This window comes from Solanum stenotomum, chromosome 10 (genome assembly GCF_019186545.1).
Source record: "Solanum stenotomum isolate F172 chromosome 10, ASM1918654v1, whole genome shotgun sequence".
NCBI classification, from domain to species: Eukaryota; Viridiplantae; Streptophyta; class Magnoliopsida; order Solanales; family Solanaceae; genus Solanum; species Solanum stenotomum.
The window spans coordinates 1028680-1053590 of NC_064291.1; the positions used below are offsets into that span (position 1 = coordinate 1028680).

General features: G+C 33.6%; 2 protein-coding genes, 1 non-coding gene and 1 pseudogene across 5 annotated transcripts in view; 1 reads left to right on the plus strand and 3 right to left on the minus strand.

Moving 5' to 3' along the window:
• LOC125841355 (uncharacterized) overlaps window positions 1–24911 on the minus strand; it is a 225423-nt gene that overhangs the window by 111992 nt on the left and 88520 nt on the right. The gene's annotated exons all lie outside the window — the stretch shown is intronic.
• On the minus strand, window positions 376–13417 carry LOC125841342 (inactive poly [ADP-ribose] polymerase RCD1-like). Of its 3 annotated transcripts, none has more exons than XM_049520455.1 (9): window positions 13174–13417; window positions 11881–11995; window positions 9739–9838; window positions 8147–9415; window positions 6984–7225; window positions 5990–6087; window positions 4826–4987; window positions 4598–4693; window positions 376–812 (listed from the first exon to the last, which is right to left on the minus strand). In XM_049520455.1, the coding sequence occupies exons 4-9, from the start codon at window positions 9283–9285 to the stop codon at window positions 747–749; spliced, it is 1803 nt and encodes a 600-aa protein (XP_049376412.1). In that variant the 5' UTR covers window positions 9286–9415; window positions 9739–9838; window positions 11881–11995; window positions 13174–13417; the 3' UTR covers window positions 376–746. The 3 variants fall into 3 exon arrangements, with proteins under 3 accessions (XP_049376412.1, XP_049376411.1, XP_049376413.1); XM_049520454.1 differs by having other exon boundaries at window positions 9714–9838; window positions 13174–13416; XM_049520456.1 differs by lacking the exon at window positions 9739–9838.
• On the plus strand, window positions 17503–21330 carry LOC125841357 (dolichyl-diphosphooligosaccharide--protein glycosyltransferase subunit DAD1-like; annotated as a pseudogene).
• TRNAT-AGU (transfer RNA threonine (anticodon AGU)) lies at window positions 23777–23850 on the minus strand. Its single transcript has one exon. It is a non-coding gene; the product is annotated as a tRNA-Thr (tRNA).

The following is a 24911-nucleotide window of genomic DNA, read 5'->3' on the forward strand; positions in this document are numbered from 1 at the left end:
CAACCCCATCCACTACACCACAATTTAACTTCCTACTTCGTTCCAATAAGGCCAGCCGGACCATTGCAAAGGACCTTCCAAATCCGCATATCATAAATTTAAATTAAATTTAAACTCAACAAATGCTTATGTTAAACCCAACCTCCTATTAAATTATAGGTTGGGGCATAAACTGACAAGTGGAGCATGAATTTTAAGCCTATAACCACATCATCTTGGCACGCCAAAATTCAACACACCAATTTGACACCCCTACTCAAACATATCATCCACCGTCATTCTTAACGAATCAAGTCCGTCCACAAAACCAACGAAAGACTGATGAACTACTGCAACGAAGATTTAAACATGTATACTACATCCACAGCTGCATATAAAAAAAATGGCATAAAAAACACCATGTGTACATAAGATTGCATATAACCACAATTCTTAATACATTGTCACAACTGTAGCAAGCAAATTCAGGATGAACTATGTATAACCAACTAGATGCATCAGAGATACCCGCTAGATATAGAAGACACTGTAACCTGGAGGCTGCAAATCCGTAGGCACTTACTTCAGCGACCAAATCCGGAAGTTCTGGACAGGTGAATACTAAACTCACATCAAATTTCTCCGGAGTATCAAGCTACCTCATATCACATATTCAAATAAAAAGTAATAGATACGTCCAACTATTCAGTTCCTATAGCTAAGCAAAAACAGTTATTCATAAAAGCAACAAAATAAAAGAGACAGCATCACTCCAGGCAGATACTCTCCTGTTCTTGCTTTACAGTGACCATTTCCATTGATTTAGGTGGTACCTGCCAAAGAGCACCAAAGAAAACTTTCAAAACATACCCAGTGTAGTCCCCACACAAGTGGGGTTCACAAGAAAAGTTTTAAAAAGAAAGAACAACGAAACAGAAAACTCCACCAAGTAACATGCCCAGCTCGCCAAGTAAATTCTAAATTTCTAATCAATGAGAACAAAATATGCATAATTGCATAAAGATGAAACATTTAACTCCTTTCAACTTCAATTCACAGCATAGAACTGAAATATGCACCACTATTAGGTACTTCACATGTCAGCTGAGGTCTTTATCCACGTATATTGCGGATAACTACTCATCATCCAAGGGCATGGAGTATCAGGACATAAAGGGTTTTTAATTCATAGATACTTTCTTCAGTATCCTGAATCTCAAATGATCACAATATAATATAATATTCACATCATCCAAAAATAACAATAGAATATCCAGCTATACTCGCCATATAAATTCAACCGCCTTTAACCAAGCCAGAACCATACACATTTTAAAACAACAAATTCACCGATGTATTATTGCTCCGTCTCTTCTATAAATATTGCCCGCGTTTGACTTCTCCTCGTTTTAGTTCTCAAGCCTTTATTAGGAGAGGTAGCAATCCAATAAAATGACAAAAGTAACACAACACAAGAATATTATCATTTTAATTTTCAAAACAGACAGCTTATAGTTCTCAAATACTACATATACCAACACAAAAATCAAAATTTATCAGATCCAAAATCGTATGTAGGAAATTCAACATTGACTAGATATTAGTGAATGGTGGCAAAAATCTAGATGTTTATGGTTGAAACAGGGTGATAGGAACACTGAATTCTTCCAGAAGATGCCCAATGCAAACAGAAGATGCAACCACATTGACAAGATAGAAGTGAATGCAAATAGCAAAGAAGAACCAGAGTAAATGAAAAGAAATAATCGAGCTATATGAGAAACTTTATACTGAGACTGAGGAGAGAAAGGATTGTGTCCTGGATTTTATATCTACATACATCATGCCATTGTTTCCAATACCTTTGGAAGTGGAGAAAATTGGACAAATTGAGGAGATTTCTTGTGTCAAGGCAGCAAAGAAGGCCAGCCTTTCAACTTGGTCAACTGGAACACTATAATTTTATTTTTAGTAACAGAAAAAAAAAAAAAAAAAGTGGGGATTACGTATCAAACAAAATTGGTTTTGTTTTTATAACCGTTGTCCGGGCCCGGTTTGTGGCTTGTGCACATCAATGACACGGGGCACCTACTACCTCCCACCAGACAAGCACATGTACAGGTAACTTTGTCCACCAAGACTTCGCTTAAATGGATTCACAACCCACTTTATTGACCACTATTTTTTATTTTATTTTTTTGAGAAGGTAACAACCACTTCATTGACCACTATATCATATCCTGGTTATGTAAGTTCAATGTTTAAGGCTCAGGCAACGATATGGAGAAATGTTATAATGAATAGGGGTGGCCTATAATGAAAGGCACACCAAAATGGAACTCCACATGGGTATGGTATATGGAGAAATAATAGGGCATCCTGGCCTTAGTTTTCACAGAACATTAACATCAAAATTGTCAATAGAAGAAGAGTTCAATTTTGGCATGATTTGTGGATTGGACACGCTCCATTAAAAAACCAATTCCCCTCTTGTTCAAGCATAGTGCAGGATATTAACAGTCTAGCACACAGGGCAGGGAAGGCAATGGTTGGAATTTAAAATTTTGAAGGTACTTCATGATTGTGAGTGCTTAGAGTGGCAGAAATGTCTTCAGTATCCTATCATCTTTCGAAGAGCCAAACAACTGTGAGGATAAGTTGGTACAGTAGGGGCAAAAGAGTCTGTATGGAAGGGGCAGAAGAACGTTGTTTTTACTGGAAAGCAGATGGGGATTCTAAAATCTAACGAAAGAAATGTTTTTTGAAGGAGTTGTGGTCCTTCATACTGAAAATTATATTACTGTATACTTCTGATGTCCTTTTAGTGGAAATTGGAATGGGCAAACAAGTGTTGAGCCCTTGCTACAGTTCATAGAATCTTTCATACAGCATAGAGCGGGTGCTCATCCCTTTATGCTACTAGCTCTTTTTCGATAGTACTTTTCCTCTCCCTTTTTTGTCATACAGCACTCTCTTAGTACTTCTAACATCAGAAGTGCTTGCCACTTCCCAAAAACTGGAAGAGAGAAAAATGTTACGGAGCACCACTAAGAGTTGCATAGATTTAGATAAAGGATTGGGCAGGTAAAGAAAATGGAAATAAATCAAAACTCAACCCACAAGAGCTAGCTCATCAGGTGAAGATTGTCCAAGACAAATAAGGAGAAAGCATTCCATTTCACTCCTCCCCCCCCCCCNCCCCCCCAAGCCGGACTAGTAGTATTTCACATCTTACTATAGCATAAAATCACACCCCTTTCTTGAATCAATGTATAACAATTATACCACATAAAATTAAATAAATATACTCAATGTTAAAATGGAAATATTGTGCAAGAGTTAGAGAGTAATTTGCTTACAGTTACGCAATAATTCACATGATTTATAGCATAAGTCATAACACCACACCAATTTAATAAATGGCTATTACAATCATTGTACCTCATTAACAGTTCCAAAATATAACTATACCTCATAAAATGTACAGACTCATCAACGTTAATTTGTTAAATCTATTTTATTGCTGATTGTCTAATGTTGTTAATATCAAATATTTGACAACATTCTTTTTAATATTTGTGAACATTTAAAGAAGTAACATTCACATAGAGAGTTTGGCTATAGTGAAGATGATAAGAAGAAGATGTGCACCACTTACTATTACATTGTCAAGTAACTACACCCCTGTGGAGGGAAGGGCCCTGAACTGGTTGAATGAACTGGTTGAAGTACATTGGGTCATGCCCAGAACACTTAAGGAGGCAATATAGCTGACCTTTCAGAATAATGAAGATCAAGAATGATTTTGTTTGTCACAAGGCATGGGATATAGTTCCACTATCAATTATGTAGGTTGTTTAGAGGGAGAGGAATAGGAGAGCGTCTGAGGAGATCGAGAACGATTTCGTACATGTTAGCAGTAGCCTCCAATCTCTAGTTTTTGGGGGATGTACCCATGAGGCACTTGTTTGAATAGATGATTGGTAGCCAGAGAGATACATATTTTGGTCTAGATTGCTCTAAATTTTGGTATACTATTTGTATACGGGGATTTCCCTTCCATTAATAAAACTATTTAGCTTATAAAAAACTGAGGCAATAATAAAGCCCACAAAAACCTAGGATTTTGTGGAAGCTGGTAAAGACTTGGACTAAGATCCTCAACATCAACCGATATTAGACATTGGTGTGAAACAACATAACATGGAGGCCTAACATTTGTGAACCAAAAAGAGGGACGGATCCGCCTCTGATAGCACGCAAAGAAAATGAACCTCAACCGTAACCCAACCCAAAAGCTAGGCTAGCTCATAATTAAGGATTGTTCAAGTACGCAGACGACAACAACACCTTCCCTCAACGAATGTAAACACTTAACAACGCAATTTCGAAAGACAAAATGTGCAACGTTACAGAAATCGCTACTAGTTTGGACCCAAAGAAAGAACATTTTATCAACGATTGTGTTGAAGCCTGTCTCTCTGACAAAAATGTAACTGAACAATTGGAAATCAACATAGAGAAAAAATCTTGGACATACGGGTATGATATTATGAATGAAGCATTGACAAGCTAGCTCAGTAGCACCTGTTTTCTTAGAAAAAAGCAAAGAGCATACCTGGCACTGAAGACTAGTTATAGTGGACCTTAACAAAGTGTCCCCTACGATCAACCTCAACTTTCGGACAAATTCATCCCTGTTTATCTTCTTGCCCTGCCAAATGCCATAATACACGAAGTCATGAACACGAGAGGAAAAATATCAAAGTAACAATTCAAGCTATCCAGCAACTATTTGACTTTTTTCTAGAAAAACAAGGCCTTTAACAGATGCAATTGTATATACCTTGAATAACTCATAATTGCTACAAACAAGGTTCATATCCTCTTGACGCACTTTCCTTGAAATTGCTGCAAACAACATGGGGAATGGCATCCAAGGGGACTTCGGAGTCCTCGAAGCCTTTTTTGAGGCCAAGCCTAGTGAATTCTGATAGCAATCACTTCCCTATAAAGGAACATAGAGTAATTGTTAGCTGAAAGGATCTCCACCAAATTAATGAGGAGCACTAAAATGAGTAAATGACTGTGTTGCTGAAGATGCAGAATTGTCATACTAGCACGGCATCCACTCCCTCTCCACAGTTTGGTTCAAAAGTCAGGCTCACTGGATGAGGCTGAGTAGTCCAAAATTTGAAGGGAAAAAAAAACAAAAAAGGATATGTCCCAAAACCTCACACTATAATATACCTATTCCTAACTACATAACTGTCCGAGTTTTGGGAAGCTGCGTGTAGAAACTAACAACTTAAGTATCAGCTATTTTTGAAACCGAGTTCAAGAACTAAAGAAATGTACTACACCCTGCAGAAGGCAAGTTTGAATATGTTGTCAGCTAAAAATAAGAGGTTTATATGCATGTTTACTGAACTAACAATCATTCCAGCAGCTAATGCAGATGCTCAGTGGCAGCATTTATTCTGTGATTGCATGCGCAAAACACATTCTTAAGTACCCAAGGTAGCACTAAGGCAATGCCTATGGCATCAACTGTGTCCCCTAGGGAACTATCATGCGATTAAGAAATAGAAACCTCAGTGTTGTTTAGGGAGATGATTTGAGGTGCTAATATTTGCAAAATCATGTCCACTGTAGGATGAGAATTTCAGGCCTCAACACACACTCATCTTGCCGAGAAATTCATGGAGTGATCTTGGAAGACCTCCTCTGTAGCTCGACTCCTCTCAACGTTGATAAAAAACCTTTTTTTTTAAACTGGTAAATGTGTATTCCTCAGCATTAAGGACATGCTGGACACCATCAAAAAGTGTTCATAAAAAACCTAGTTCTACTGCCTCATCTGCTAAACAATTTCACACTTGTTTCATATTATCCTTCACACTTGTTTCATATCCAAAAAACATCCTCCAATCTCACATCTTTTGTTAAATGAAAACCAAAAAACAAAATCTGCCCAAGTCGACACACCTATAAATGTCAATAGACTCACCAAGACAGCAGGAAGTGTATCTGCCGGTACCTGATCCACAGGGCCCTGACAACTAGTGACAGCAGAGACATTTGGGCTCTTGTTTCCAACGAGATATCCTGTAAAGATAAACATGGTGAAGACAATTCAACTGCTATCTTACTTTGCAAGACTTAAGACAATATCTATCAAGCGTTCCTCAAATTTAAAATCCGAAAGAGATGGGCCCGTGATTTATTTGTACAACACCACACAGAAGATGAAAAGTACAGTGAGGATGGCAGGACAAAAAAAGGAAGAAGAAACTGGATATATGCATCCAACATGTAGGCAGGTCTAAGTTGAATCAGGACCCTGAAAATAGAAGATCCCACAACTGATCAACATGATAAGTACAGCAGAGGCCACAGACATGATCGCCTTCAAACTCTCAAAATCAAATTCTCTTCTTATATTGATCAAATTTGCAATCCCTCCCAAAATTTTAAAAACATTTAGATTATGTCGCATTACCTCAGTTTCCAATCATCCACCACCCAACATATAGAGATTAACACATTAAGAATCAATCTTGACACAAAATTCAGTACAACATGAAGAAAAAGTAGTACATGAAAGAAAAAATACCACGGCGCTAAGGTTAATCCTAGTAAGTGTCTAAACAGGATTAACATGACACAGAATAACAAAGACAAATGCCATAACACTAATGAACAATCAACTAAATAATTAGCAAAATTATATTTATTGTTTGTAATCCATATCCACTAATTTTATGAAATGGGCATGGACTTGATGATTTAAAAGTTGGAAGGGGGTTTGAATACTCAAATAAAGTTGGGATTATCTTTTGCTTCCTTTTCTGCAAAAATGAAAAATATGTCCCTCCTTTGGCAGCCTTTAAATTGTAGGATTATTTAAGAGACTGTTCATGAACATCTAACTCAAGTTTAACTAAGGGGAACAACTTTCTGTTGACAATTGAAAACAGTAACCATAGGACTTAAATAGTCACCTTCAGAATCAGGAGAGAACTTGAAACTGACGACGTATTCTGGAAATATATGTGTACCCATATTCATAGTCCAGACTACATAACACTTCGGATTTTCAACGCTATCGACACCATTATCGAAATCCTCACTACTGGGATGGAACTGCTTTGATCCAGGACAAACCAGTTCCATGTTTCCCATTATTACACGGCATAATATCATGTATTGTACACCATTTTCATCAACATCAGAATACTTTGCACTGTAAAGAAGATGAAAGCAGCAACATCAATAAACTTCATAATGAGAACAAACAAATCGACAAAAAAAAATGTGATAATGGCACAGGTCAGCCACAGAAGGCCTAAAATTCAAAGCAACAAGGAGAAGCGACCAAATAAAACAAACTCCTTTAAGGATCAAAGAACATCTTATCAAACATCACCAAGACAACTATAACAAGTGGAATGTCAAGACAAAACAATGACACAAGGCTAGCATGGAATACCGACTGTGTACATGAAATTCCTCTAAAACCCTATGAAATTACTTGAACATGGTTATATCAGCACATAACACAGGTCATTGTTTGCATCTTTTACAAGCCAGGTTTGTACATTTGACAAGCACCAAGGAATCAATTAAATGGATAGAATAATGTCGGAGATCATTAACACTGACCGGAATACCAACAAGAAGGATCTTCTGTGAAAATTCAAACAAATAATCATTCAGGAAAATGGACAGGTACCATACGAAAAGAAAAAACCAGAAACCAGTAACTGACAAACTTGATTGATATTCCTCTATTATTGATGATAAACACTAGGGAAATTATAAATTGACTAAACAAAAAATGAAATCAATAAGCTTAAGACTGCTCCTACTTTTCAAAATCTGTATCAGCATAGCATGTAAGGCAGAGGGATACAATACAACAAGCATTCAGCCCGTTTTACCAGTAAAACTATACGGAAGTTTCAGACAACCCCCCCCCCCTGAGGTTTATGAATGTTGTCACTAACCCACTATTTTCAGAAAAAACATAGCTGACGTATCATTACACGTACTACCAACCAAAGAACTTATTTCTAAAATGCACCTGTAATGTCCTCCTTCAACTTTGTCCATATTGCACAAAAATTCAGTTTGACTAAAAATCAAAAGGTGGAAACAACACTACCTGATCTCACTACAATTAGCAGGGAAAAGATGAACACCAATGCCGTAACTGGAGTTGGTTCTGGATGGATAATAATTAGCAAGCCCATACTTCATAATACTCTTAATCATTCCTTTAGAAGAAGGAAGCCAAGCATAACTAAGAAGGGCATCCCCACGATGCTTCCTCGTAATTTCCACCTGCTTTTGAAAGAGTTCCTTTCGAACTTCCATGAAAGTACTTGAAATACGTTGCAATTCAATAATATTTGCACTTGCAGCTGAACTGATACCCTTGAGGAACATCTCACTCACAGCTTCAGGGTCCATATGTTCCCACTTAGAGTTGTACCTGCCGACAGCATTTTCCACCATTTGATAATTTTCCACAGAGTTGTCCTTGGCTTTTGTATCTGATATTCTGACATGATTATCACCAACTTTTGCAATGCGATTTTTTGCTGCAGGTTCATGAAAAAAGTTCACTTGCTCAACATTAGCATTGGACTCTCCACTAGATTCCTTCGAACTTGAAATATCTTCCCCATTAACTTCAATCTCCAGTCGCAACTCCAGATCATTGGATCCCTCTGTCTCAGAAGCCACATCTACACAGTCATTGTCTTCACAGTGACAACGCTCATGCAGTTCATCGCAATAAGCAAAGACTTCTGGGAAAAAGCACTTGCCTGCTTCATCAATCCATGCAATAGGTTGCTGCATACCTGACTTCAGGTCCAACAGCATCATATGGAAGAAATCTAGCACATAGTTATTACCATTGAACACCACCTCCATTGCAGATTTCTTTATCCGGAGATCTTGCTTAGCCATTGACACAATGTTCTCAGGGAAATCAGTCCATTGACTGTTCTGATAGTACATCAAACGTTGTGGAAGCCCACTTCTCCTAAAATTAAGATAATATCTGAGTAGAGATTCTTTTTGGTGAAATTCGTAGCCACCACACCTGCTTCTTGATCCATTCAGCTTCGTCCGCTTTCCAAGCGGGCGGATTGATGAGTTCAGCAAGGGTCGAACTGGCAATATCATGTGGGTAGCCCCAGAGAGATGGGTCTCGCATCGAGCTTCCCGCTTTCTCTTCAAGTCAACAACAATGTTCCGGCTTCTATCCAATACCTTTTCGAATTTTGTTTCCATTTTTACTTACAGGATCAATCCCTATCCACTGGTTTAAAGCCAAAGGTTCAAAGATAACAGTTATATACAAACCGGCCTCAGTTTCGCCTCAGAGAGACCACATCCATGCCATTGATAAAAGTTGATAAACCTGAAAAAATAAAAACAATAACCATTAGATAGCACATAAGATTGCATCCAACATAATTCATAACTAAATGAAACATAGTCCCTCCATCTAAATATGTCCAGCTTTTTCAAAGATCAACATGACAAATTTTCTAGTCAAACTGGATGTGGACAAATTAGCCTTCCGAAATTGATACAAGGAGATCTAGAAACTACAAATAACATATTACTAACCAAAAAACAGCATATGAAATATTACAAGCTATAAAGTTGCATAATAATTTGAAAAAAAAAAATGAAAGGAAGTTGGGTAAGATTACCAGTGATGAACTTTTCATAACATACCACGCCCAAAAATGCATCCAAGAGCAGTTCTCAATTGATCTCTTAATCGGCAATAAAAGCTAAAGAAACTAGCGCGCCCTTATTAACAATATAAACTCCACTGCACAATAAGTAAAACATATATTATTTCCAGATGACGTACAAAACGTTGATACAGAACACCTACAAAATCAGCAATTTAGAAATACCCTTTTTTACACCAGTTGGGAGAGAACATACCAACTTGTAGAGCGTGAATCATTTTGTTCGACAAGTTCCACAAGTAAATAACGCAATTTACAACTTCATGAACAAAACAACCGGATTCTCACCCTTACAGTTTCACCATTAAAAGAAAGAGAGCTTTCAACTTAACAATAAGATGTCTCCACTCAAGAGTGGGTGTCAGTCGGTTCAGTTCAGTTTTGTAGAAGTACGGTTTGGTTTTTCACAATTGTGGTTCACCCAAACCGAACTGAACGTACCAGTTTTTTGGTTTTGGGCCAGTCAAATTGGCCTTTTTTTTCAGACAGAGACAAAAAAAGGTCCAGAAAATACTTTTATGAGAAAAGGATTTACTCCAAGTCAAATAGATCTTAGGTAATATATAGAAGCTTCTTTGTTCTCTCTCTCTTCATAGAAATTGCATAGCAATGACACGTAACTTCAAGCCAAATACAAAATACATTCACTTCAATTTCTAGGGAAATCTTGACGAAGAAAACTAAGAATTTTGAGGCAATAAAAGCCCCAAGAAACTAAAAGGTGAAAAACTACTTAATCTGTTTTTCTTATAAATTCATGACCATAAGCTGTTTGAAGTTTGAAAATAAAGAAACTGAAATGAAAAACATGTACCTGATAAAATGCCAACTAATATGAAAATCAAACAAGCTTATGGACGACTTAAACGATCTACAATTAATCTTAACCCCACAACACAGAGAAATGACATGGTTTGTGGAAAGTGATTAAATTGACCATTGATTATTCTTTTTGAATGATTTAAGAGTTTAATATAATCTATCAGCATACACTGCAATTTCGCTAAAATAAAACACAAATTTGAGTGCTATGTTCGCTAAATTTTATCACCACAGCAAACGATCAGAACAGAAAATCCAATACACACATGATATAACCTTAGTAACTGGGAAGAGATTGAGAGACAACATATGATTGTGGGTCACAATGATGGCCGAATGGTAAGGCACAGAGCAGGCAACTTTTTTTGAAACGGGTAACATCAATAGCAATAGTTTGACTTGGACTTGGAGGTTTGGGCTTCTTCAGAATGAGATTCGGTTTTGGGTTATAAGGCAAAGCTAGGTACAATTTAAGGAGCCCAAAAGTTCTTTTAGAAAACTTCGGTTTGTCGGTAAAAAATTTAAACCGAACCAAAGAACCAAAATTATTAAATGAAAAAATACCAATTGTTAACTGACCCAAAAAAAAAAAAAAAAAACTGGAAAGACATGTACCAACTTGAGCCGGGTGAAAGGAAACTTGCACATCCGATTTTAAAGGGGGGACAAAACTGAAAATTTCTGTTTTTTGCCAACCAAAACTGAAAATTTCTGTTCGATCAGTCTTTTTGCTTGTATGCCCACCCTATCCCCACTCACATGCACTACACATCGTTAATTTTTTTAAAACCTGACACATGCAATTCCTAATATCGCAGTTCATTGGGAAAATGAAGTAAGAACTTCTGTTTTAGCGCACATAGGATTCATCTACGTGCTAAATGCCATTGACATGGAGTCTGGCATGTGATAAAAGAAATCAAACTTAAGTAATAAGATCCAGTAGGTATGCGCATCAAATATAATCTAACAAAATAGCCCAAAGTGTAAAATTGACACACCGAAAGATTCAACAGAAAAAAAGAAAACCCTCCAGACCTTCCAACCATTTTGAAGATATTAATACAGCAATGCCTCTACTCCCATGCGAACACATCAAGAAAATCAAAAAGAAAATCACAATCCCTTTTTTGATAGAATTCAAGACAGCCTAGTGGTAGAACACAAAAATTAACCTTAGAGTGAAGAAAACAAATCAAGTAAACAGGGAAAAAGTCATAATGATCATAATCTGATGGTGTGTATATGTATAATAGGTGGGGAAAAAAAACATAAAGAGGAAATGAGATAAGATTACCAGTGATGAACTGATCACAACAGCTCAAAAAATGCATCCAAGAGCAGCTCTCAACTGATTTCCTAATCAACAATAAAAGCTCAATGAACTAACGCCACCAATGACATAAAACTCACTGCACGAATAAGTAAAAACTGATTTTTAATTCCAGATAACATATTAAAAAATCGCAAGTTACAGAACTTTTAAACAAATTCAGCAAATTGCAAGTACCCTGAATACTTCTATAATGCCAGTTAGGAGAGAATATAACCAATTTTGGCAACGTGAATCATCATTCACTAGTTTTTCGATAAATTCTGTGTTCAATAACATAATTACAACTACATGACACGCTCAAGAACGTATACAAAAGAGAAGCTCTCAATTGATCTCCTAATCAACAATATAAACATAAATGACCTAACATACCTAATGATATCAAACACCACTACACGACAAGTAAATCAGATGTTATTTCCAGGTAACGTACAAAAAGATTCATAAGTTACAAGACATCTAAACAATTCAGCAAAAAAAAAAAATGGTTTTTATGACTCTGGTGTCAAAGCCAACTTTCGCGCCCCTCAGCTAATTCCACAAGATACCTACCACCTCCCACCAGCAACATGTACAAGGTAACTCTATCCACCAAGGCTAGGACACATGGGAAGAATCACCTAGTATTTTTTTGTCACCATTGGGAATTGAGCAATTTACAAATACAAGTTGCCCTAATTTTTTCTTATTTCCAATGCCAATTAGATATTGTTCCAATTTCAAGAATGTGAATCATCATCATTCACCAGTTTTTTCGACAAATTCCACTTGTTCAATTACACGATTACAGCTACATGAACAAAATAAGATAGCTTCCACCATTACTACGATAAAACATGGTATATTTAATATTTACTAACAAAATCAGTTTTTTCCTACAAATTCCAAGTGTTCAACAACACAATTAAAACTACATGACCAAAATAACAAAGCTTCGACTAACATCACAATAAAACATGCTATATTTACCCAAAAAATACATCATATAGATTAAAATTCTCCTATTTCCAACGCCAGTTAGATATTCCAATTTCAGAAACATCAATCACCAGTTTTATCAACAAAATCCAAGTGTTGACTAACACAATTACACCTTACATGAACAAAATAAGATAGCTTTCACCTTAAACAAAAACAACATCATATACACTAAAATCCACACCAAACACACACATACACATATAATTAAGCAATATACATGATAATCTCTACACATGTATTCGTATATATTAAATTAACCATTAGATTACTTACATTAAAAAAAAACTGAAATTGTTACACAGATCAACGATCGATTACTACAAGGATCGATGAAGAGAAGTCGACGGATAATGATTTTTCAGCCTCCTCCTCCTTCTCCTGCAAGCAACGAGTGGTGGTGGTGGATGTCAAACCCTAAGTCGGCCCAAAAAAATTTACCAAGTCTTCTCCTCCTTGTATGCGCAGAGATCAAAGATATTTAGGTGGACGAAGATGCCCTCCAAGCTATCCAATGGACCGAGACCGACTATAATATTCTTGTTATTTTGCGTTTTAAAGAAGGGTAATGTCGGTAATCGGTCGGGCGCAATTAATCGGGCCTTTTAAGCCCGAATAACAGCCCGAACCCGGAGTTTGGCGGTTTCTTTCACCGACTCAATGAATCTGCCTGTTGCTAAAAATAATTTCAATATGGGTCCCACGTGTTTTGTGTGTTCAAAAGGATAAGACCGATGCTTATTCATCAATTATTATTATTCCCTTTTCGATCTCGATTTATGATACAGTTAAAATATCGAGAGTTGTTTATTTATTTTTTTTGTACTGATTTTTAGTTTTAATATTAAGTATATCATGTATACGTGTATACTAATTTAGTTTTAATTGGTTATTATATTTTAATTTTAGTTATGCACAAGTAATAAATACGTAAATGTATATATATTTGAATAAATAGATATATGTGTTTTACGCGTATTATATATGTAAAATATAAATTGTCATATTAAACAAGTATATATATAAATTTAATTCTTTATTTATATACATCTAAAATTAAGGGATGCAGGTGTTAGTAATGATCAAATTCGAATAATAGCATATTTATATATAATATCTTTGGAGGGTATAAAAAATTGGGAAAATTAGCAAACTAGTCACAATCCCTAATATAATTAGTAAAAACATCTACACTTTAAAAGAATTATTAAAAATGTCAAAATGTCAATATTTTAGAAAATGATTTGTATTCTAATATAACTATTTTCCTTTCCTTTTATTTCTCAAAACAGTCCTATATTGGATCAATTTCTACACCACAAACCAGTAAAAAAGAAAAAAAAGAACTTTTATTAGCCATTACCCATCTTTCTAGGTTTTAACTCAAGTGAATATTCTCTCTCTCTTCACGTTTTCCCAATTTTCTTTCATTCATTGTTCAAGAAAAATTAACTCTTCCCTTTTCTCCTAATTTGTTCAAGAAATATCTCAATTGATAAAGGTAATTTCGAAGTCACCAAATATTTTGTGAGTTTTCTTCTGATTTTGTTTTCATATTCACCAAATATTTTTGTATTTCGGACTTTATGTATTTCTGCTTTTCTGTCCTCTTTTTGATTTTTTTGTGAGTTTGTTTACATATTTGAGAGTCAGTAGATTGTAGTAATCTACATTAGCATTCATACATCATATATTGTTTGATTTTTTATAAATTCATATTTGATAATTTCAATTTTTTCTTATGGGATTACTAATGCACAAGTAAATACGAATTCGAATTTGGATTTGGTGAAAATAAAATCGAAAAAGAGGAACATAGCAGAAGAAGAAGAAGAAAGAGAGAGTCAATGTTGCAAAATTGTATTCACAACATAATTGTATTCATATTATTTTTCGTTTGTTAATTGTTTTTTTTTAACTCAACATTTGTAAGAAACACATTTTTTTTTGTCATGAAATACAATATTTTTTGAAATACAGATTTTGATTGTTACTAAGATTGTAAATTTGTATGTTTTGATGATTAGAATACAAATTTGTTGAAATTTAAGAAAGAATATGTGTTTTTGAAAAATATACAAAACCAATGTTGTATCCTTTATAAATGAACACAAATTACATAAGTATGGATGGATACAAATATTTTATTTATATTTTTATTTGTGGATACAAATATCATTCTAAATAACTACAAATTCATTTGGTATGCGCATTAGAATGAATACAAACTAATAAAGAAATACAAATGTCATTATACAAACTCAAACATGAAAACCATGATGAATACAAATACACACATATCATCATATTGGAATGAATACAATCAATTACTTTTGAAATTGTAACTGATGAGAATTTTAAGTGATATGTTCCTTTTTTAAAAAAAATTCTTCCATGATTTTCTCCTTTCTGTTATTAAATAATTGTATTCTTTCAACTCAAACAAATAAAAAAATACATAAATCAGAAGAATAGCAAAGTAAAATATTGACATTTTTAATAAATATTGAAAACATTGATAAGAGATCCCATTAAATGCTAAAATATTGACATTTTGAAAATTTTCCCTAAAAAATTTAACTCAAAGTTCGTACAATATTACATAAATAATACCGTGGATTGGAAAAGGGTAAATGGACTTTGAAAAACTAACACACCTATTGTATGAAAGATGTTTATGGTGGATTGAAAAATAACAAATGGGCTTTGAAAAACCACCACACATACTATAAGAGAGATGTTTTCAATATTGTTAGTCTATTGATATGAAGAGATTATTCAGCATTTTTGCATGAAAGCGCCTCTTGTTTTGACTTTGTATGTCAAAATTAAATAAGAAAATAAATTCACACGGAATGTATAAGATTTACAAGTAAATATTTATGTTATTTGAAACATGACAAATAAACTATTGATAACTTTTTCTTTAGAAATAAATTTACTATGGAGATTTAGAGTCATTCTGATCGTCTATTCAATATAACATCTTTCCAAGCGAATACATCCCGTTTCAATGATTTAATAGAACTCATAAAAAGTTCAAAACATACATCATATTTAGACTTGCTATTTTTTCTTTAATTTGAAAATTATGAAAGAAAGGTGATAACAATAAATTATAAAAGTCGATATATCAATCGATTCCTATTTATTCAAAAATAAATATTGATTTGTCAAAATTTGAAGAATATTGATTTCCATTCCATTCATTATCCCTTTGTTTCGAGTCTCTATCATTTTTATAAAGTTACTTATTTTTTCATATATTTCAGAATTCAAATACAAAACTAATAAGTATTTCATAATGGGTAAGAATATTGTTTGCACTTTTAATACTTATGCGAGGTGAGTGACTAGATTTTTTAGACACAATTTTGTAACTATTAACATGTAAATATTTTTATGAGATCTAAAATCTTGAACATAAGAAATATTACTTATCATAATATGTAAATAGGATATTATAAAAATATTTATATCAAGGTGTACATTTATTTATTTTCTCATCTAAATTGGAGTCAAATGAAAATTCCTTAGTTAAAAATATGTGATTCATTATTTTAAGGTAAAGTTAATTTTTACTTTAAAATAAGTCAAAAGAGTAATATAAATTTTATGAAAAGTATAAGAAATTTGGAGGTGACGCCCACATAACGGATTGCTTGATTACCAAGCCATCATGTATTGGTAATTGGCTAATAAATTAAGGATTTATTTGACAATTTCTTTTATGAATTTTCTTGATAATCACTCATGAGAAAATATTTCGAAACAAACTTCACTTCGTTTGAGTTATTGTTGCATATGATTTCATAATTTGTCTTATTATATTGTAGTGTGTTGTATCAGTTATTGTTGCATATGATTTCATAATTTGTCTAATTATATTGTAGTGTGTTGTATCATATCATATTGTATTATTTTAAGAAATATAATGTTTTAATTGATTTATTTTAATTATTATATAATGTTATGCATCAATAATTTGAAGAATAAATCAATTAAAAAAATAGGGTTTAATAAATAATTGTTATAAAAAGTTACAATAAAGAATAACATAAAATTATTAAATAATAAATAAAGACAAAATAAGGAGGGGGGAGGCAACAAAGTGAACACCAAATCGATTTCACAATCATATTCAAACTAAGTAACAATCAAAATAAATATGGTATTTAAACTAAAGCTCCATTTGAGCATGCAGTATTGAATCATAATTTGAAATCATATTAATTTAAAATTAAATATTTATTTAAACATGCAATTTGACTTTTTTAAAAGTTTTATTTTCCCACGTAAACATGAAAATTTCAAAAGTTACAAAAATATTTTCAAATTCTTATACATCTTACAAATGAGAATCATATTTTATAATCAAGATATCAAAACATTTTAACACATCATATTAATAAACTACATGTCTTTATATTTTTTTTTATAAATAAATATTTATTGTTATAAATTTACAAACCTACATAATTTTATAAAAATTCAATGATCAATAAAACTAATAACTAATTATTTTTTAATATAATTCTTTCGTAGAATACTAGTAGTATAACAGAGCATCATCCTCACTCTATAGAGGTCGCAAGGAAGAAAAAAATGGCGAAATCCTCAGCGATCAAAATGCTGAAGCACTTCTCCATTCTCTTCGTTCAGCTTACACTGCAACTCCCACTAACCTCAAGGTATAAAATCTCTCTATATGTTTACCGATTTTGTATACTGTACTTTTAGATCTATGTATATATGTATCTCAAATCCTAAATTAGTGAGAAATCGGTTGTATGATTCCTTTTATATCAGCGATTCTTTATAGTAACGTTAGCGAGATTATTGATGGACTTTTTGTATTTGTTTTCCTCTACACAACAGATTATTGATGTATATATACTGTTTGCCCTCTTTACCGGCGTAATTCAGGTAATATAGATGTATTTATTTTGTATACTTGTGTTCAATGTTATTGATGTTACTGCTATATATCTATGCATTGGTCAGTTTATGTTGTTGCTATGTTATTTGTTTGGCGTAATAGATAAACAAACACTTAAACTTGACCTCAACCAGTAGGTAAACACTTCAACTTTGAGTATGCACATCTAGATACCTCAACTTGTTCCATTGTGTGTCAGTTGAACACTCTTAACTTACAGAAATGATCATTGAGGTGTCCACGGGATATGATGGGGATAAGTTGGAATGTTTAGTTGTCCGCTGAGATCAAGTTGAGGTGTCTAGATTTGCACTCTCAAAGTTGGAGTACTTGCTTGCCAGTTGAAGACAAGTTTAAGTGTATCATTATGTATTATGCATATTTGTTTTGATCAATTTGGATGACCCACGCCTCGTGCATGTTAAGGATTGGAGTTATTTGGTTATCTGTTTTAGTATGTGCTTAATTTGAGGGAAATGCAATTCTTAGTGAGATAATTTTTTATGCATTTACATGTTGAGGATTAATGAGTTAAGGGCATGCATTGCATGGTTTGACTAGATTTTGGTTTAAATTGGCATTGGAAAATCTTAAATCATGTCAGAGATTGCTAATGACAGGAATTTAATTCCCGATGATGAGTTCATACCCTAAGATTGTGATGAAGGTGCAACAGAATCCACAAGGAATAATAGTTGGATAAAAAAGGTTAATTGTGGATGTCTAGATTGCTTGTCGGTCTGACTTAGGATTATTTTTTTAATCATGTTGCAACTTTTCTGCATTATCGAGCAATCTTGCAATTGTAAACAGTAAATTTTGCATAAATAAAGTAGCCAAATCATTAGTTAGTCATCTTTCTTGTACTGAAGAAGCAGCGTTCTGTCCTAGCAAAGCTATCGTCGAACCAAGGAAATATTCTAAAATGTTACTTCTTCGATGAAACTCCTTAACCAAAATTGGACTCAGATTATCGGTGTTTGATATGGACTCTCCACACACCACCATTAATATATTCATCTTAGGTGTACACCGCTGCTTCCTGCCATTGCTTCCGAAGCAATTCCTCTTCTGTGCTCACATCACACAATGGGGTCACTTGCACTTATCCAGTTCCTTATTTGAAATTTTGTGTTGGATCTTGGGAGCAACATTGTTTTAAGATTATTGCAGCAATCTAGAGTCAATGTGTCCTGAGAAGTCTATGCTAAAATAAATGAACATCTTTTTCCTTATGAATGGTCTCTGTACAATATGGTGTTCCTTAATGATTTATGGCCTTAAATTCATCAGAATTCACAACTTCTCCTGTTTGGGATTTAATGAACAATCCATCTGCGAGTTAATATGGACTAGAAAAGCAATTGGGCATCAGCCAAGGTCAGGCTATGATGTATAAAGAAATCTACCTTGTGCTTACACTTGAGGGTGGAGACTTGCCTTCCTATTGTAAGACAAAATGATGTCTCCAGTGATTATTTTAGTGCATTATTAGACTCGCTTAGGAATGCTATCTTTTGTCTATTCATCATAACCTTCTCCATAACGACCTCCACCACCAATACTCTTGCACAGCTTTCACCTTTACATTGTGGGATGGTCTCACTAGTGCCCTTACATTCATCACAAAGCCATTGCACTCATTACAATGGTGCTGCATGTGAAGGATCATGGATAGACTGATGTCTCTGGAAGAATACTTCAATTGAGACAGACAGAACAATTTGTTAAATCACTTGGTTTAGATCCTTTGCCCTTGAAATATCGGCAGAACAAATAGCGTAAAGCCGTAAAAGTGAGAGCTTCTCCAGAGAACCTCAAAAAGAGGCGGGTATCAACCTATCTCTTTTAATCTTTATCCTCTGCTACTACCAGCACCGCCACCAGATGAGTTGCTGTCAAATGGGTCATGTGCACCATCTCCACCACTCATTCCTTGAGAACAGATCATTCGAAACCTCATGCACTTAGGCTATCTCTTTACGCTGTTTATTACAAGGGTGCTACATCTGATGGGTCATGCATGGACCGATGTCTCTGGCAGAATGTTTCAATTGAAACACTCGGAACAGTTTTTTAAAGCACCTTCACAATCTGCCAACTTATGCCTGGCAACAGCTCAATTCCAACTGCTCTCCTTCCACATGGATAAATAATCTCAATCCCAACAAGAATGCTAACACAGTTGTTGTCAAGATACAGTCTAGTGCCTATCCCCACCCACAGAGCCCCAATTACAATAGAATCAAAAGAATCTTTACCTCCCCAAAGCTAAAATAGTTCGTCGAGATTTTTAAATTAAGAAAAGGGACTTTCCTCTTCCACCTATTTCATAAAAGTCGTAACATCTTTTTCATCTTTTATTTCTTAAGAATTTTGACATAATAATTTTTTTTTTGTTTCCAAGCAAACACTGAGTCCTTCTTTCATGTGAATCACCACCTTTTTATCTATACCATCATTCTCCGTTCTAGTCCATGTGGAGTTCACAAAAAAGTTGGAACAAAGAATGATGTGCTATTAGGTCGTGTTTATGACTTAAAATACTTTCTCTTCTTCGGGAAGGCCATAGATACCATGCCATTTTCAGAACAGAGCAGTTTGTCTATGCATTAGAGTTTCTCCGCTACTTCATGTCTGTGTGGAGAGCCTTTCAGCATTTTTACTGCTTGCCCCTATAGAATTAAGAATTAATTGTGTTTTTGAAATTAAGATATCATCTTGCTCGGTTTACCCAAAATGGGGATGGTTGACAAGTGTTTTTCACTTTATCAGGTGGTTTACATGGCTATTGTTGGGTCCTTCCCATTCAACTCTTTTCTCTCTGGAGTACTCTCTTGTATAGGCACTGCAGTCCTTGCTGGTTAGCTAATTGTTCTCTGCCATACACTTCATCTTTGGAAAATGTTGAGTTCAATTGATTGATTGGTATTTCTGTTGCAGTTTGTCTCCGAATTCAAGTAAACAAAGAAAACAAGGAATTTAAGGTAAGATTTCTCAGTTTCTCTTGAGGACCATCTACTTGTACTTGAAATGGAGAAACTTTAGTTTCACATTAGCAAATGAGTGTATGACCTTCTCACCTTGAGCTTCTAATAACAATGCTCATGTTTTTTCCTCATGTAAGTGGATAATTTTGAAGCGAAAAGAGGAGCTAGTGGCTATGTTGTTGCTTTGTTCTTTTTAAATTGTTACTTATGGCAACATACGTCATTTATTCTCGACATCTTATATTTCATCCGCTTGGAAACAACCTCTCTTACCTCCACGAGGTAGGGTTAAGGTCTGCATACACCCACCCCTCCCCAAACCCCACTTGATGGGATGGGATTACACCGGCTATGTTGTTGTTGTTGTTGTTGTTGCCTTATATTTCATTACTATTGCAGGATTTACCACCAGAGCGTACTTATGCAGACTTTATTCTCAGCAATTTAGTGCTCCATTTGGTGATCATGAATTTCCTTGGATAGATTGACGTCCTAATCTCAAGAGTATGTTGCTTTTTCTAAATTTTCTTGTCTTGTAAGGATACTGAGGCAATGCATGAGGTTTCATTAGCACTTTAGCCATGTGAAATTTTTTTGTCTGCCCTTTTCGATCTATCATTTATGAATATGATCATTTGTTAGTCAGAACTCACAAATAAAGTGGGAGAAATCATGACAAAATTGAGTTTAAATCTCTATAGAGAAAATTTCTTCCCATCTATCAAAGTTCTAGTGAATAGAATTATTTGGTACTTGTAGTGATGCAGAAACCCAATGAAACAGTCGAAGAATACTCGATGGAATAGTTCAAGTGCTCAAGGAGAGTGCAAATTGATCCAAACATGACCCTTGTCCAGGAGCTCGAAGATTTTGGCAGGTGGATCTATTTGTTGGAGTTTCGTGGTCCATGGAGTTCAAACTTCAGAAATGATTCATGCAATTAGTTATTTTGAGAGTGTTCATTCTTTTAAGATATATCTATATAGTATAATTTTTCAGCAACGAATATTCATCTGACCATCCTTGCAATAATATAGTTTCGCCATTGTTTTGACGTCGTCCCTATTCTAAGGCAGTTCTTTTGGTGCCATGACCCTTTTTAGCAACATAGTTGCAAAACTCGAGTTAACTATTGAAACTTAAGCTTAATTTTTTTAAGAACAATGATTAGACTATCAAAGATTATGCATTAATCTACAGATATAAGGTTTTCTAACAATTGATGATATATATTTCAACTATATGGTCATCAACAAATACAAAATTTGTTGGTACCTAGAGATTCTAGGAATAATAATTATTAACAACAATGATTAAGATGTTATGGAGATCATGATTTCAACCTATATTGCTTGACTTCTTATGTTTTTCCTAATTAAAAAAAAGTATTATTTAATATTCAATATTTGTATTGAAGTCTGATTAAATATGAATACATGTATTATGCAATTTGTTTATTTGTCATCACCCCACAATTGAAGAGCTAGAATTTTGTTCAAATCCAAAGTATTTGATTAGCGAAAAAATTATAATTTGGGGATGACCAACTTATCGTTTTTGATTATTTTGACTTTCGATATACTCTCGTCGTTATAATTATTTGTCGTCATTTTAGAAGTTCTCTATAAGGTGAGTTATTTTTCCCCATTTTATTATTATCTTTAAAAACTATAAATACTTTAATTAAGTTGTTTTTTTCAAACATATTTTTTTTTAAAAAAAAAATTAAACTCGAAATCTCTTATTAAATACGAAATACGAGGATGATGTTTGCCCATTAAGAATAAAACTTTTTAAGACATGCAACGCACGAATGGAAGGAGAATCAGAGATCCGGACACGTGGCTAACACCCACGGCGACATTCCTCCGCAGGTTTTGGGGTCCAGCTCAGCAAATTACGATTTTGACCTTTTACATAGCTACAATGGCCCCATCCTTGTGGACTTCAACATATTTTTATTTTTGGGAATAATATAGATCAATTTTCACATATAACAAACATAAAAATCATATTTGTATTGTATAGCTATAGTTTGCATAATTTGCTCCATAGCAAATTTTATGTTTGCTATGAAACTTTTGATTTATATAATTCGCTAGATACATCCAATTTTATACAAATTGTTCAGTTTTGTATAAATTCATTTATATATTGTAATTCGTATAATAAGATCTATATTTGTATAATTATAAGTGTATATGACGAAAATATATATATTTGTATATACACTTTTCTCTCGTTGTATACAAACACATTTTATATATTTTATACCGAAATGTATAAAATGACTAATTGTATACCGAATCAGATGGCAAAAAAAGGGGATGTTTGCTGCGAATTACAAATAAAATAAACTATGGCTATAACATTTAATTTGAATCAATAGTTTGTTATTTCATACAATTTTCCCAATAAGAAATATATGAATATTGAGCACTATATACGATTGAAAAAGAAGCTATAAGGTCGATTACTAATAATACTAATTTAAATATTTTTTTGGAATTGATTCATTAGGAGGTTAACATTATACTCAACATAAGTACATACTCACATGAAGTATTAAACAAAATATGTGTTAATTTGATATAATAATTAAGAATAATAAACGTGAATACAATAAGAATCATATTATTTGGTTATATGAAAGGGGAATCAACCCAAAATTTGGATGAGGTCAAGATGCTACCAAGCGAATTGCAATGACATTGAAAATAACTTATTTTGAAGTTTTTCTTTATTTATACAATAATTTCGAAAGAGATTGAAAAACATATTTTAATAACCTGCTTGGTTAAGTTTTTGTAAAGTTAAAATTACTTATTGCTTTTTTAAAACAAGTATTTTATTTTTATAAAGGTGAGGTGTTTCATCAAATACTAATACATCAACATTAACAACAAAAAATTACTATAATTATTATACACACTTCATCATAATCTATTTTTGCTCTTGTTGAGAGTCGAACTCAAGACCTCCCGCTTACTAAACGGGTGCTCTAACCAACTGAGCTACAAGAGCTTTGTTGCTAATATTTCATTTCTTTAGTTAAACAATGCATATTCAACATTTTTACCTGATAGATAGGAAAACCAAATATTGTGAGTTAGATCATTAAACTATACTTAGGTAAGAATTAGATTCAATTCGTAACCTAAAAATTTTAATTTTTATATTCTGATTCTTTTCCATTGATATTTATGCTCATATACTCGGGGATGGGCTGAGACAGATTCAAAATTAAAAGTCTATGAGTTTCTACATTGATTTCAAGTCAAAGTATATAATCTTAACAATTGAATTCATAAGTCATTAAGTTGTCATAAATTACTCAACCATGCTCTACATCCGCCAAAAAGGGGTGGGTGGGTAGGGCCTAGGGTTATAATTTGCCATACATCTAGTTTTCATGACCAGAATAATGGAACAAGTTAATGAATGGTTGTTTTTACGTGTGGGACTTTGATAATATTATTTTGTTGCTGAATTCATTGACAATAATGGATTGATCAACGTGAGTTGGATGAGATAGTTGAGATCTCTTTATTTTTAATTATACATTTTAGAACGTTCGAGTATTGGATATGATCTTTTGTTGTTGTTGGGATTGCTGCCCCCGAACAGGTCATGCAACATGCGATTCAAATATAATAAAACTCTAATACAAATATCGGACAGTAAATAAAAAAAAAATATTTATAAATTGAATGTACGTATTGACCCCTTAAATTACTTCAATTTTGCATTCATGAATTATGCATGAGTTTGGGCTTTTGCCACAACTATTATGTTCAAGTATAAACATGGATTTGAAATTTAAATTTTGATAAATACGATTCAATTTTGTAGCACTAAACTCATTTCATTTTTAAAATAATTAGTTGAGATTATAACATTTATTAAGATTTTAATTGATAAACTCGTGTCTCGTACTGAATCAAATAAGTTTGATGTCGATGTGTCATGATGCATCATCTTCTAACACACAATAATACTGAATAGGATTCTAACAAAGTTATAATATACTTGTTCTAATTTTATAAATGAGGTCGTAGATATTGTTATTGACGGTTGGACTTGAA

Excerpts from the sequence above, each read along its gene's own strand:
- LOC125841342 (XM_049520456.1), bottom strand. The coding sequence starts at position 9,285 with ATGGAAACAAAATTCGAAAAGGTATTGGATAGAAGCCGGAACATTGTT. Across the intron at positions 6,088-6,983 it reads GTTCTCTCCTGATTCTGAAG|GATATCTCGTTGGAAACAAG; the intron begins GTGACTATTTAA and ends TTATCTTTACAG. Across the intron at positions 4,694-4,825 it reads GCAATTATGAGTTATTCAAG|GGCAAGAAGATAAACAGGGA; the intron begins GTATATACAATT and ends GGCATTTGGCAG.